The sequence below is a fragment of the Lasioglossum baleicum genome, chromosome 11 (genome assembly GCF_051020765.1).
Source record: "Lasioglossum baleicum chromosome 11, iyLasBale1, whole genome shotgun sequence".
In the NCBI taxonomy this organism is placed as follows: Eukaryota; Metazoa; Arthropoda; class Insecta; order Hymenoptera; family Halictidae; genus Lasioglossum; species Lasioglossum baleicum.
In genome coordinates, this window is record NC_134939.1 from 11,071,078 (window position 1) to 11,083,622 (window position 12,545).

Here is a 12,545-nt window from a genome sequence, read left to right on the forward strand (position 1 = left end):
GAAGCGGATTACAGGCGACCCGTCGGTTTGCATTGAAAATTGCAACTGTGGAAGTCGATGTAACGGAAGTTCGCGTGAAACCAGTTCGATGCGCGTTATTTACTGCACGGAGCAAATACACCGTGATTATAGGCAAGCTGTGCGTGATTATCAAATATAATTATTCGACGAATCATTTAATAGAGAGCTAGCAACATCTGATACGCGATGCAGAAATTATACTGTTAACAGGCAGAGAATAGTAATGGAATAATTTAAGCAATCTCCGTTCGAGGTACTATTTCTTGCTAATATTTAATTGCTATTTTTAGTCGTGTTTGCAGGAATTGAATTTTAAATAGTGTTGACAAGAAGAGCTATTAGATTTAATTCTGCTATGAGCTAGTAGTATTTAAGTATCCTATACATCCTGGTGATTAAACATTCACATATTTGAGGATTTTGCAAAAATAGCTTTTATGTGGTTTTTATTTGTTCATCATATGCTCTGACAATCTTTACGTACGATATTATTTATTGCTAAGCTATTAGCTGCTGGACTAATTAATGCTAAACTAATTCAGATTTATGTAGGATCACGCTACCGCGGAAAGGGTAACATGATCGTCAAGAAATTAAAACTCGTGACGGACTCGTTGAAATGCAAATTTCCATCTCGTCGTCCGTCGCCAGATCATTCATTTTCTTCGCGACGCTCGGTGTTAATCAGATTTACATTCCAGTACAATCTGTAGCTTTTTTGCAATCCGTAATTACTAAGAGAGAACCGTACATCAGTTTCTGACTGGCTGACTTGTCATTGATAATAAATTCCGAAGACAATCCGGAGCGAACGGGTCGACCGGTGATTGGCAATATGTTAATTGAGCGATTCATTTCGTGCAAAGAATTATTAACAATTTGTTAAAATTGTTAAACGAGGAAAAACATTTCTATTCAACCCCTATGTCCCATCAAGATCTGCAGTCATTTCAGGAAAACACTGTCAGAGACTCCAGCCATAAATCGCTCCCACTATCAACGCCGGTGAAGATACGAACCATTCGGATCGCATGATTCACCGTGTTTAATTGGAAAAGATCCTCCACGCTCGAGGGACAATGTCTTCGCCAATCAAGACAAGGAAAGAAAAATTTCCTTGTGTGCACGTAGCAGAGAGCTGCTCATTTGCTGAAAGTTAAATTAACGTGTTGCGCAAGTTAATACTATCGTTTGGTTTATTTCTGCCGGTAGAAGCCGGTGACACACTGGCGCTGGGCTTTTGTCATTATGCGAGTTTCTTTTAGATAGCATTTTGGCAGAGGATCGGCACCCGGAGAATGCCATCGTACAGACGCCCTTGAATCACGCCGACGGAGACTCTGTACACACCGATTTCGCAATGACCCTTCCCGAAATTTCACTGTTTGCCAATTAACACTCCGGCTTTTTCATTTTCACGCCGTTCTTTCTAGTCGCGAAGAAGAACGCTAAGAACTTTCTAATCCTAATCAGCTTTCATTATGTTTAATTGCTGTGGTGTGGCTCTCGGCGAAAATGCTTTAGAAACAAAGAAATATAGGTAAAAGTGGTTTTTAAAACAAGATAAAATAAAAATGCTTTAGAAACAAGATTACCTAGAAGTGCTTTAGAAACAAAGAAACATAAAAATGGTTCGAAACTAGATAGAATAAAAATGGATTAGAAACGAGATACAATAAAGATGCTTCACAGCCGAACCACAATAAAAATGTGCACGCCGCAAATGATTGCGCAACCCGAAATCTCCGATCGCGAGCAATAAAAATGCATCCTGTCGCGCTCTCAATTTTCCGACTAACTAATAAAAGCATTCTGAAAAAAAACGTGTCTCTCATGCCCGGACCGTGTGACAATGGATAAATTGCGTCGCTCGTATCTCGTCCACCGATCATCCCATTCGCTCCCCGGAGATAACGAATGGACAAAGATCCAAGGTTTTGCGCGGGTCTCGGGCCGGTGTTTTATTAACTATTTAATCGGTTCGGAGAGGTTTTACATAGGCGCGCGCGCGCTGGTGGCTGTGATTAGGCAGCTTGCCACGGAGATGCGATGATTATTGCGGGTGGCATAAGTACTTGCATAATTGACGAGGACTAGGCCTAACCGCGAAACCTGTTATTACGGCTCCGGCCACTTTGGTGACCGCCGTTGCTGCTGCTGCGACGTATTATGCAAATGGCCGATATAATTGCCGGATTTCGGTGCGAATTACCTCGGTGAGTCATTGAGTATGTGTCGCGAATATGTTAAACAATCAAACAATCGGTCGGCCCTCGATCGGGAAAGATCGTTGCAATCGACCGTTGTTACGCTGCGTTTAGTTTAACGACCGATCGCTGTTTATACGAGCACCTGGATTATTGTTTTAACACCAATCAACGCCGGCAAACTCGTTACACCTTTGTGCGTCATCGAGTTACGCTGATTGGACGCGCTCGGGCATGACGTTTTAATGAAATGAACGGGAACTTACATAATTAATGCCGTTTATTAAGCCGAACGTTTCCACGAATTTGCACTTTCATATTCCGGGGCACTGTGAACTTATCGTCGCTAGTGGATCTTCGTGTGTTCCATTACTGTATTTGTTGCAAACGATTTCACTGTTTTTATTCCGGTGTGCCACGCGTGCTTAACTGTTTTGGTATTGTAGGTATTAGATGTTAGATGCGTTGGTGTTGGTGCCGATCGATCGTCGCCGACCACCTGAGACGATCTGGCGAACATCTCACTGATCGTCGTTACGTGCCGATAAACGACCGACATTCGTTCGTAATTAACATTTGGATTCAGATTGTAACATACCGTGAAACGTTAAACATGTGTTTTGAATAAATACTCCTTCAGTATCTTTCTTTAAGGGGTTACGCCATCCTGAGGCGGCCGAAATGACAAAAGTTTACGAATTTTTTTCTCCAAAAGTATGAATGGGACAATTTTTTTATTATGATATATGATTAGGGCATACATTGAAGATTATTCTGTAAAAATTAACCCGTAACCCCTTAATCATTTTAGCGGAATGAAAATAATGCAACAGGATTTTTAAATTTCTTAAATGTTGTCCGCAGTCGCGCGCTCTACCCACTGAGCCACTGCGCTCCCTTTAAATTTCTTAAATGTTTTCACTGTTTTATAATCTAAAACGATGGATAAAGTGGTCCAAAAAGTCAATATCGTTCATTACATTTTTTACAACATCTTTAGGTATTAGTCAGGGAGATCTTTTTGTACCTATTCTTGGGGATCCTAAGGGGTTAATCGTTCCCAGAGTATAATTGGAACGAAAGTAAAATATTCCGAGCCACTTCGCCGCGAGAACTTCCCCTTCGGTAAATCTGTCAGCTGTCGAAACCAGCTCTGGAATTAAACGGCGACAATTTGCGAGGCGAAACAGCTTAATATTTGGTTTAATTGGAACACGTGACCGTGTGCCCGGGCGAGACTGCGAGCGACATAAAGGCGCAGAGTAAACAGAAAATTAAGTTTGGAACTGGGTTTTCACGATACGAATCTAGGGAGAGGAGAACCGTGAGTCATGGAAGCTGAAGTTTTCATATCCACGATAACGAAGATACTCCTTCAGAGTGGAATCGATAGAGAAAGACAGCCCTGGAAGGTTTTTCTCTCTCTCTCGATCTTCTCCCTCTTGCGCACGAATCGGGCCGATAAGCTTATCGTTGACCCTGCGTCTTACGTTTCCATAGTTCGTCGATCGCCACGATCGACCGATAAAAAAGATAGGACACGAACATCGTTAACGAATATGCTCCACGAACCTACCCTGACATCGAGAAGTTAAACGACCTACAGACTACACGAATTGTTGTACGACCAAGGTTCATAGACAGTTTGAAAAACAAGTCGTATTCACTTGTGCCCACAAACGAGCGCACAGTCGTACAGAAAATCGTGCGGAATCGTATCGCAGCACATTTTCGTGATGGAACTGAGTGTATCAAAAAGAAAACCAGCCGCACTTCTGGTAATATCACTTTAAAAAACTAAGAAAGAGTGCAAAAAAGAAAAAGATGGTTACGTAAACGGTATACATATTCTAACATGAACTTATTACAAGAACTACGTTCCAGTGAACCGGCAGATTTCAAGAATTATTTAAGAACAGACGAAGATACTTTCCATTTCTTGTTAGAATTAGGTCGCCATAAAATTACCACAATTAGTGCTGAAGAAAGATTGATTTATTTTACGTTTCCCCGACGGGAATCCACGATGGAATACCTTCTGCGAACGTTGAATGAATATCTAGAGCAGAGACAAGATAGGAAAAATCTGCTGTACACTCGGATGTTTGATATCGATAGGGTAAAGAAAGTAGAACGATCTGTCTGCACGATTTTTAATTCTTCACTTCGGGCAAAAATTCCAGCTTTATCTTCAGAATGTCGTAGCTTTGCGTCGCATAATTAACAGTCTCGGGAAAGTTGCAAGTTTGTTGTCCCGTCGAGTCAACAGCAGTAATTAATTTTATTGCTGTCAGTCGCCGATGATCCCCGCGGCGCCATTGACAAATCGAGCGCCGACAGTGAGCGTGTCGGCGCGATAAGCGCCTAGCTAATTTTGCTCGCCCTTTCATTTGCGCTACGCAATCAATTGCCACTTGATACATTCGGTACCATAGGTCATCGGTAGCCGCCGCTCGCCGAACAGAAAATTTAGTGTCGGGCATCGGTCACTGACGTGGCGATCGACGTGGCGATCGACGTGCTGTAGCGCAGAAATTACTCTCTTTGCGTGCGACGATCGTCATTTGTCGTTGCCAAATTGCGAAAATTTAAACAGCATTTCAGGTTGGAAGAGTGTGTTATTAAACAAATTGTAGCCAAAAATTTGTAGATGGTCTATTACACCACAGTTTACAATTTTACATAATAATGATGGTGTGGGGTTACAATTTTTACAAGTTGTACAATCAATTTGTAATCGAAGATTGAGGGGAATACGGTTACCCTTTCTCTGCCAGTACCGGATTAGTCACGTGACATTGTGACAAATGCACGACAGGCACGAATCGCGTCACGTGACCGAGGCGTGGCTGAGGCGTAGAGTGGGAGACAAGTCTTAATGTGGCAACATTATCGGGCTACATTGTATAGTCCGAAGGGTATCGGGCTTGCCTAATATTCGTGTATCCTGACCCGTCAGGTAACCGATACGATTATACGGCCCACACACCTCTAATTATTTCCTCTGTTTGTTACATGATAGCACGTGATTTCGCGTGACGTAACGTGCTTCTACCTTTAGAAACAGAATCTGCACCGAGGAAGTGTTGACACCCTCTTTATGCTAATGAGTGGACAAACGTAACAGCGAGAAGAAGAGTATCGGCGGTAACTGCCTGGTGGCGAGAGTTGGAAGTTGCATGGTCCAGAGACTGTACTCGTGTAATAAACGAATCCGGATCTTCATCCATGCAATATTAAATACACGGGTACCAGCAGGGAAAAGAAGACGAATTGGCGCATCAGGAGCAAAAGGTCGCGGGGCGGACACGAAAGCGAGACCAGGAAAGAAAAAAACGGTGCGGTTAATCCGGGGATTACCTCGACGACATCGCAGAGGGGTGCAGCGAGGTCAAGATGCGTACGCGAATCACGTGCCACGCCGGTGTTGAAGAGTGCGGGGGGTGGGGGCTCGGGGTCAAGGAGCGGGGGAGGCTTCACCTGGGTACTTGACGTGGAGCTCATTCATCAGTTGTGACGGCGTTCGGTGATTCATGCGACACATCGTTCGTGAATACGCTCGCCGAGAGAGAAAGAGAGCTGATCGATACCGCGGACGCATTTTACAGTTGACTTCTTCGCGACGATGCACACCACGATGCGCCTGAAATCGATCCTTGGAGATCGATTCCTGCTCCCGAGTGGTGGTTTCTGCCATGGGATCTGTTCATTTCGCCCGGTGATGTCGCGCGGCCGGCTTTTTGTTAAACGGTGCGCTAAAATGCGCTGTTCACCACTGCTCACTCTTGATAAGCAAGTCCCTTTAATCAGTAAGTCTCTAAAAGTGTCTATTATTGAGTGTGCTGATTCTGGTAGATCAATAATAGGCCTTGCTGAATCAGTCCCAACTCAGCTGCGCACAACGGTCAGCAAAAATTTATTCCTCCAACGCAGTTCATTAATCTATGTTTACATACTTCGTGGAAGTAAACACTCTTCTTTGTATAAAGATGTCTTATCAGAAAGATTACGATTCCTGATTTGTTAAGACAATGATACTCTTGACACGTAAATTTCGAAATCATAAAATCAATTATTTCTAAATTGTGTGTTATATTAGCTAAATTGGAGTCTTTCGTGGATTGCTGTCGATCACAAATTTCTCAGGATTGGTCGTCTTTGATCGAAGATAAGACAACTTTGGAACGACAAATTTTGATAAAACACGTAGTTATCTTCCACGAATTGGTAGAACCGTGTTCGAATTCTCTCTACGTCGCTCTGACTCACGTCTTCGTTGCACTCGAGGAACGAGCGAACCAATGGAAGATAATACAGCTGGCGACTCCCAGGACACCTTGCTCCCCGGATAACAGACACGTCGGGAAGGAGCCTGCGTTTATTAAACGGGAACTGCTGTAATTGCCGTGTCATAAACCTGTGGTTGAAATGCAGGCTCCGATCGATTTTCCAGAAAAGCAACCCTCTTGGGCTTTGCACTGTGACACATTTCATGAAACTTTGATAGGAAACAGTCACTGCAAATATATCTTATACATGTTGAAATAGAGTGGTGGAAACAACCTTCGAGGGTAAGAAAAATATTTTTAGAAACTTTAAAGCGTCCAGTAAAATAATGTAGTAATTTCTTTTGGAATTTCTGTATTGAGTCAAGTGTTAATCGAATTAGCTGAACAATTATCTTCATCATTCGGTAAACCATAGCTCCCTGGGTGAAACCCAACTTCTTAAGGGTTGAAGCTCGTACCCTATGTACTCTGAGTCACTGTAGAGGCTAGAGTTACCCTCTACCCTTCGAAATTTTAGATTCTATATACAGAAGTCCTCTATTAACCGTTAAGTGGACTTGGGGCTGTCGCAACCCTGTGCAACCTTAAACTAATAATCGTTTAATGCGTGCTGATATAATCACTCGAAAATTTAGATAATTCCCCATCATCTCCCCACACAAATACCGTAAAGTAACCTAACCTACATTTATCACAATTTGCCAAGAATCGACATTGAAGAATCACTTAGCGTACGCAAATATAAAAGATAAAGTCTTTGTACATCGACGGACTCAAATTCACTTGCATTTATCAATTTGCCAAGAATCAACGTTGAATAATCACATAGTGGACTCTGATCTCAAATATTAAATCTTTTCCCGTGCTTCAATCCTGGTCCAAGTACGCATTGTCCTCGGTTCAGGTTCCGGATTCGTTCCGAACTCGTTTGCGATTGGTCACAATGAGCCCTCGCTTTGGAAAAGAAAGATCGATTCGGACTAATAACACAAACTTACCAGCGACGTCGGGGCAAAGGAAGTACATTGCATAATGGATGACAGCGCACGACAAAAGAGGGTGAATTCAGTGCTGATACGTCACCGTTTCCGAGAAGCACCATACACACACAAACACATCCAACCGTGTGGAAAGAAACACGTTGCGCCGCTTAAATAGACACTCGTCTTTTATTCACGCATCGGTTCAATTACCTGGCGTTGTCCATGGCGCGCTCCAGTTTGAGCGTGTTCTGATTGCTGTGGGAGTTTGCATGAGTTTGCATTCTCGCCGGCAAACTCGAAGGAATTGAAATTAAATGGAATTTTCTGCCGCACTCTGCTGACACGACCGCCGCGAATTAAAACTGAAATTAAAAAAAACAAAACAAAGAAATGCAGATTAACAAGGTGTTATTCACCAAGTTTTGTACTTCATCTGTTACTTAAACTGTGTGGAATGAACCCCTATGAGCTACAGTGACTCGGATTAATATTCGGACGCTCTAAAAAGGACGATAACTTTTTTAATATTGTACTATGCTATTTGAGCTTTTTTGAGAATCCAAAGCAGTTGGTTTATTACAGAATGTGAAAAAAAATTTTTCCAGATATTGCAGTTGAAAGGAATTGTAGAAAAAATACTACAAGTTCCATTTTACAACTTTTTTATGTGGGCCTATATTGAAAATTTAAAAAATACGATTTGTAGATCTGTGACAATTAAACATATTCTGAAAATTTCGTCAAAATTTAAAGCTGGTAAGCGTTTAAAGATGGTAAAAATTGCAGATTTTTACGATTTTCTTACATCTTTAAATGCCTGCTGTTTTCTCCCGCATCATCCGATTTCGATGAAACTTTTACAGTGCATACAATTGACATAAATCTACAAAACGTATTTTTTGCATTTTTAATATAGGCCCACATAAAAAAGTTATAAAATGCAACTTTTAATATTTTTTCTACAATTCCGAACAACTGCACTTTTTGAAAAAATTTTTTTCACATCCTGTAGTAAACTAATTGCTCTAGCTTCCCAAAAAAGTTCAAATTAAAAAAGTTATTGTCTTTTTTAGAGCGTTCGAATATTAATCCGAGTCACTACAAGTGTTTCTTATTTTCGGTCAAGGAATTAATATTAATTACCGAATATCTCAATTCCCCAAAAATTGTACGACATAAATGTGTGACGCACAATTTTTCTACAGAATGAGAACGTATTTGGCAAAGTGAATGGCGTCTATCAAACATCAAATCGTTTCCCGTAAATCGTGAGATTTCATTCACCGATTCGCCTAACGGAATTTCGTTCGAGATGAACGGAGCCATACCGTTTTGAAAAAAACTTTCGAGGATATTGGCAATGTTTTTGCCAGTGGTGGTTAATTAAAGATCCGGCGGATTGAGGTGGAGTGTGTACTTTGTACAGGAAAATGAATGCTGAAAAAGGCTCATCGAAATTGCAAAAGCTGCAGACTTTTCAGACGGAGAGAGTGAGAGAGGGGGAATCGGGGACGCTCGGGTTCAGAAACGAGGTTGAATTGAAGCTCAAAGCAAAAACGGTGGTACTGTGGTATCGATCAGGTAGTCCGTAGACAGCGATAACAATCATGTTCGTTTAAAGACGTCACTGCGATGCCGTGCCGTATGAAATATAGATTCGCCTCTGCTCGTGATGTGTGTACAGGATATTCCGAGACGATTAGACCCGTCTGTATCCTTCAAATTTGATCGTGCAAAAAGCCTTTACCGCTGAGAGCTGTAATCAGTCTGTATCCTTCAAATTTGTTCCCGGAAAATGTCTTTATCGTCGTGAAGGCGTTGATTGAAAATGTTCTTGATGATTAAATTCTTGACCCAGATTGATTAACACACAATTCATTCTTAGAAACCAGAAGGGAAGGAAGATTGCTATCAGGCCTACCTATTTATTTTACCACTAATGCAGACAGGAAAAAAACAAATTAATTTAGAAAAATGGGTGTCAGCCAGAAGACGATGATGCTGATTACATTCTTGACCCAGGTTGATTCTCGTAGACTAGGTTGGCTAACAAATGCGCAAAATGCCATCATTTCCAATTAAGTCGTCGATGTCGTGTCTAGCGGCCATATCGCCGAGCCGAATCTATTAGCTAATAAATCCGTCGTTAACGAAGAAATTTCAAGTCAAAGGTCCGCGTGTGTTGTAGGCTGTGCTCCCTGACCCTGACCCGGCTGGTGATTCTACGGCCATTAGGCTCCGATCTAACATCGATCAGCATCGCCGTGAAGATGCACGGCTCGAAAAGGACGCTGCGCTCGAACGAGATGGCTATACCACCCAGTGGCATGCTGGACACCGAGCTCGAGCTGCAGTTTGCTCTTCAGTATCCCCATTTCCTGAAGAGGGACGGGAACAAGCTGCTGATACTGCTGCAGAGACGGAAACGCTATAAAAATCGCACTATGCTTGGCTACAAGACCCTCGCCGAGGGAGTCATCAACATGGCTCAGGTAAGTCGATAGAAACCGTATGTATGTGTGTGTGTGTATACACCACCCTACTGAAGCCTCAACCCTTTGATAAGTGACCGTTAAAGGCGCCGAAACCATGACGACACCGTCGCCACCGTTAAACCACTATTCCGGTTTAGATCGTACAGGTAGCGATAATGAACACAGCATACCTGGAACCAACGTGTGGTTTAGGAAAATTCTTGCTGGTCGGGGCTATGAGCAGATTCAGGTAGCTCTTATCGTGGGATTATCGAGTGGTCGCTAATATATTAGCTTGAGGTTTCAGTTCTTTTGTTTCGTTAGCTACTGCCGTGTTATTCTTATAAATGAGTCTATTATAAAAATGAGTAGATCAAATACAAAACAATGAAATTATTTAAGGTATTCAAAAGTACTGTTGTATTATTTCCAACCCATGAAAACAGTGTTAATGAGAATTGATGTTTGCGTGCACAGGTCTTGCAGAAGCAGATGGACCTGGAGCTGGAGCTGGTGTCTTACAAGGCTGAAAAGTACGCCGGCCACTCCGTGGCCATCGCTCGAGTCAGCGTGGTCGCGTTGAGCTCGCAGCCGGTCGACCAGGACAAAAGACTGATGAGTGACCCGAACGAGAGACTTTGTCCAGAATATAGTGACGAAGAAGAAGAATTCAGCTCGGAAGGCGAGGCGGAGGGCAGCGACAGCGAGCCGACTCTCGAGATGCACAGGCGGAAGAGCCGAGCGAAGATTCCGGCGAACGCCAGGGTGCGTGAAACGAATTAGTTCTGCTTTGTTACATCCTCATCGTGTCCAGCGGATCGCTCCTATCGAGAAACGCTTCTCCTCTCTCCCTGGGACATCCATCGACCGTCCTCCTCCGTTTCCGTTACTTATTCCGTCCCGCTTTGGTACGCTTTTGTGTCTCCGCTTCGCGGCGGGTGAACGTGTCAGCGAGCATTCTGATCATTTTTGTCAAATGAGGACACTGCTGGCTCTTGTACGTTCGTTGGCTGAACTTTATGTATTTTTTAACAATGCTTCGGATACTTAAAATTAATAATATGGAGCTGCTGATTGAAGATTGGGAGACTAGTCCTGTTGTATCCTGATTTTTTAGGTCCGTTTTGTAATAGTTACTTCATTTGTAAAGTAAACTATGAATCTGGTGCTGCGATAGTACTCTTTCCATGTAAATTTGAATATTTTCTTATTTTTTTCTTTGCACAACTCTTGAGCTGTAGGAAAAGACCTGAGCTATATGCAAAAGATAGGAAAAGATACACGGTAACACAGTATCAAGAATTAGTTTAATTATCTTATCCCAATTGGATACAAGAAACACAATCTACGTGCTGATTAACTTTATGTATCAGCGACTGGTGGATTGTACTTCAAATAATACTTACAGTATTCTGGGATAAGATAATTAAAATGATACATATCATTCGTACGAATTCAATGTGTCTAATACTTTGGTCACTTTTGTAACGTGATTTAAAATAAGTTTGTAGTTTGAGGAATATTGTATATTCTTGTAATTACAGTTTGCAGGATTAGTCTCCTAACATCCGTGGTTAAATCCGTGGAGGAAGCCTAATTAGTGTTGCCCCGAAAATTGTAGCGGACGTAGAAACGCGGCAGTAAGCACTGGAAATAATTGGAACACCGTGCCCGGGACAGGGCGAACTTTACTTTAACCGTTTACTAAACTCGCTAAACGTTTACTTAACTATTTTTATGCGCCGTGTTGGAATTCTCTTTGAAGTCGTTTTGTTATGCCTCGTCTTGTGTATACAGCGTTCGTCGACCATAACAGTGTAAACGTCCGTTTTGGTCAGTCTCGATGTCTTACGAAATCTTTTTACATTTTAAACACTAGATAGCAAGAAACTCTGTAACGCTGAATGTCCGCTGAGCTTTGCAAAAATCCCATTAAAAAAGTGTCATTTCTATGATTTCCAGCGTTTAATAGAACGATTGTCGCTGTTGCAGCAAAGGAATTTAAAGCAGAAGTTCATAGCCCTTCTGAAGCGACGGTTTAGGGTATCCGAGGATCTAGATCAGGATCAAGAGGAGATCGGGCAGAAACTTTCAGGTAAATAGCTCGGATATAAATGGGATTTGTAACGTTTCGATACTTCTTATATAATTCAGCGAACGGATTAGCATTTCAAACTGTGAAGCACATCCTTTCGTGCCGGCAGGCAAACTCATTGTTCCTTTGTAATTTTCAACAGCTACCTCATGGTAAATTAGTCTCAAGTTAATTAGAATGAACAGGTAATCAGCGGTAAAATCCGTTTCAACGAGAACGTTAAATAATTTGTAATACAAGCCAATTTTCACTCGTTACAAGTGGTTAAAGCCGAATCAGCAACCGCGATTGTTCAATGACGATTGATTGAACGCGTTAACGTTCGCTCCGGACGTCGCCGTTTGCCGTTTCCGATAACTAGAAAACCCGACGTTAACGGATGTCGGTCTACCTCGAATTAATTAGTCATTAAATTGCCATTGAATATGATACGACGACATTAAATTCGAGTGGGAAAAACGCCTTTCAAAATTTTT

The 12,545-nt window shown here is 42.1% G+C and overlaps 1 protein-coding gene across 7 annotated transcripts in view; it reads left to right on the plus strand.

Moving 5' to 3' along the window:
• Krt95d (phosphofurin acidic cluster sorting protein KrT95D) overlaps positions 1-12,545 on the plus strand; it is a 58,499-nt gene that overhangs the window by 29,810 nt on the left and 16,144 nt on the right. For 5 of the 7 annotated variants that reach the window (XM_076433443.1, XM_076433445.1, XM_076433449.1 and 2 more), the window contains exons 2-4: positions 9,689-9,992; positions 10,452-10,739; positions 11,937-12,069. In XM_076433443.1, the coding sequence (XP_076289558.1) occupies positions 9,689-9,992; positions 10,452-10,739; positions 11,937-12,069 (725 nt within the window). The remainder of the gene's footprint in view (positions 1-9,688; positions 9,993-10,451; positions 10,740-11,936; positions 12,070-12,545) is intronic. The other 2 variants (XM_076433446.1, XM_076433448.1) reach the window with 1 other exon arrangement.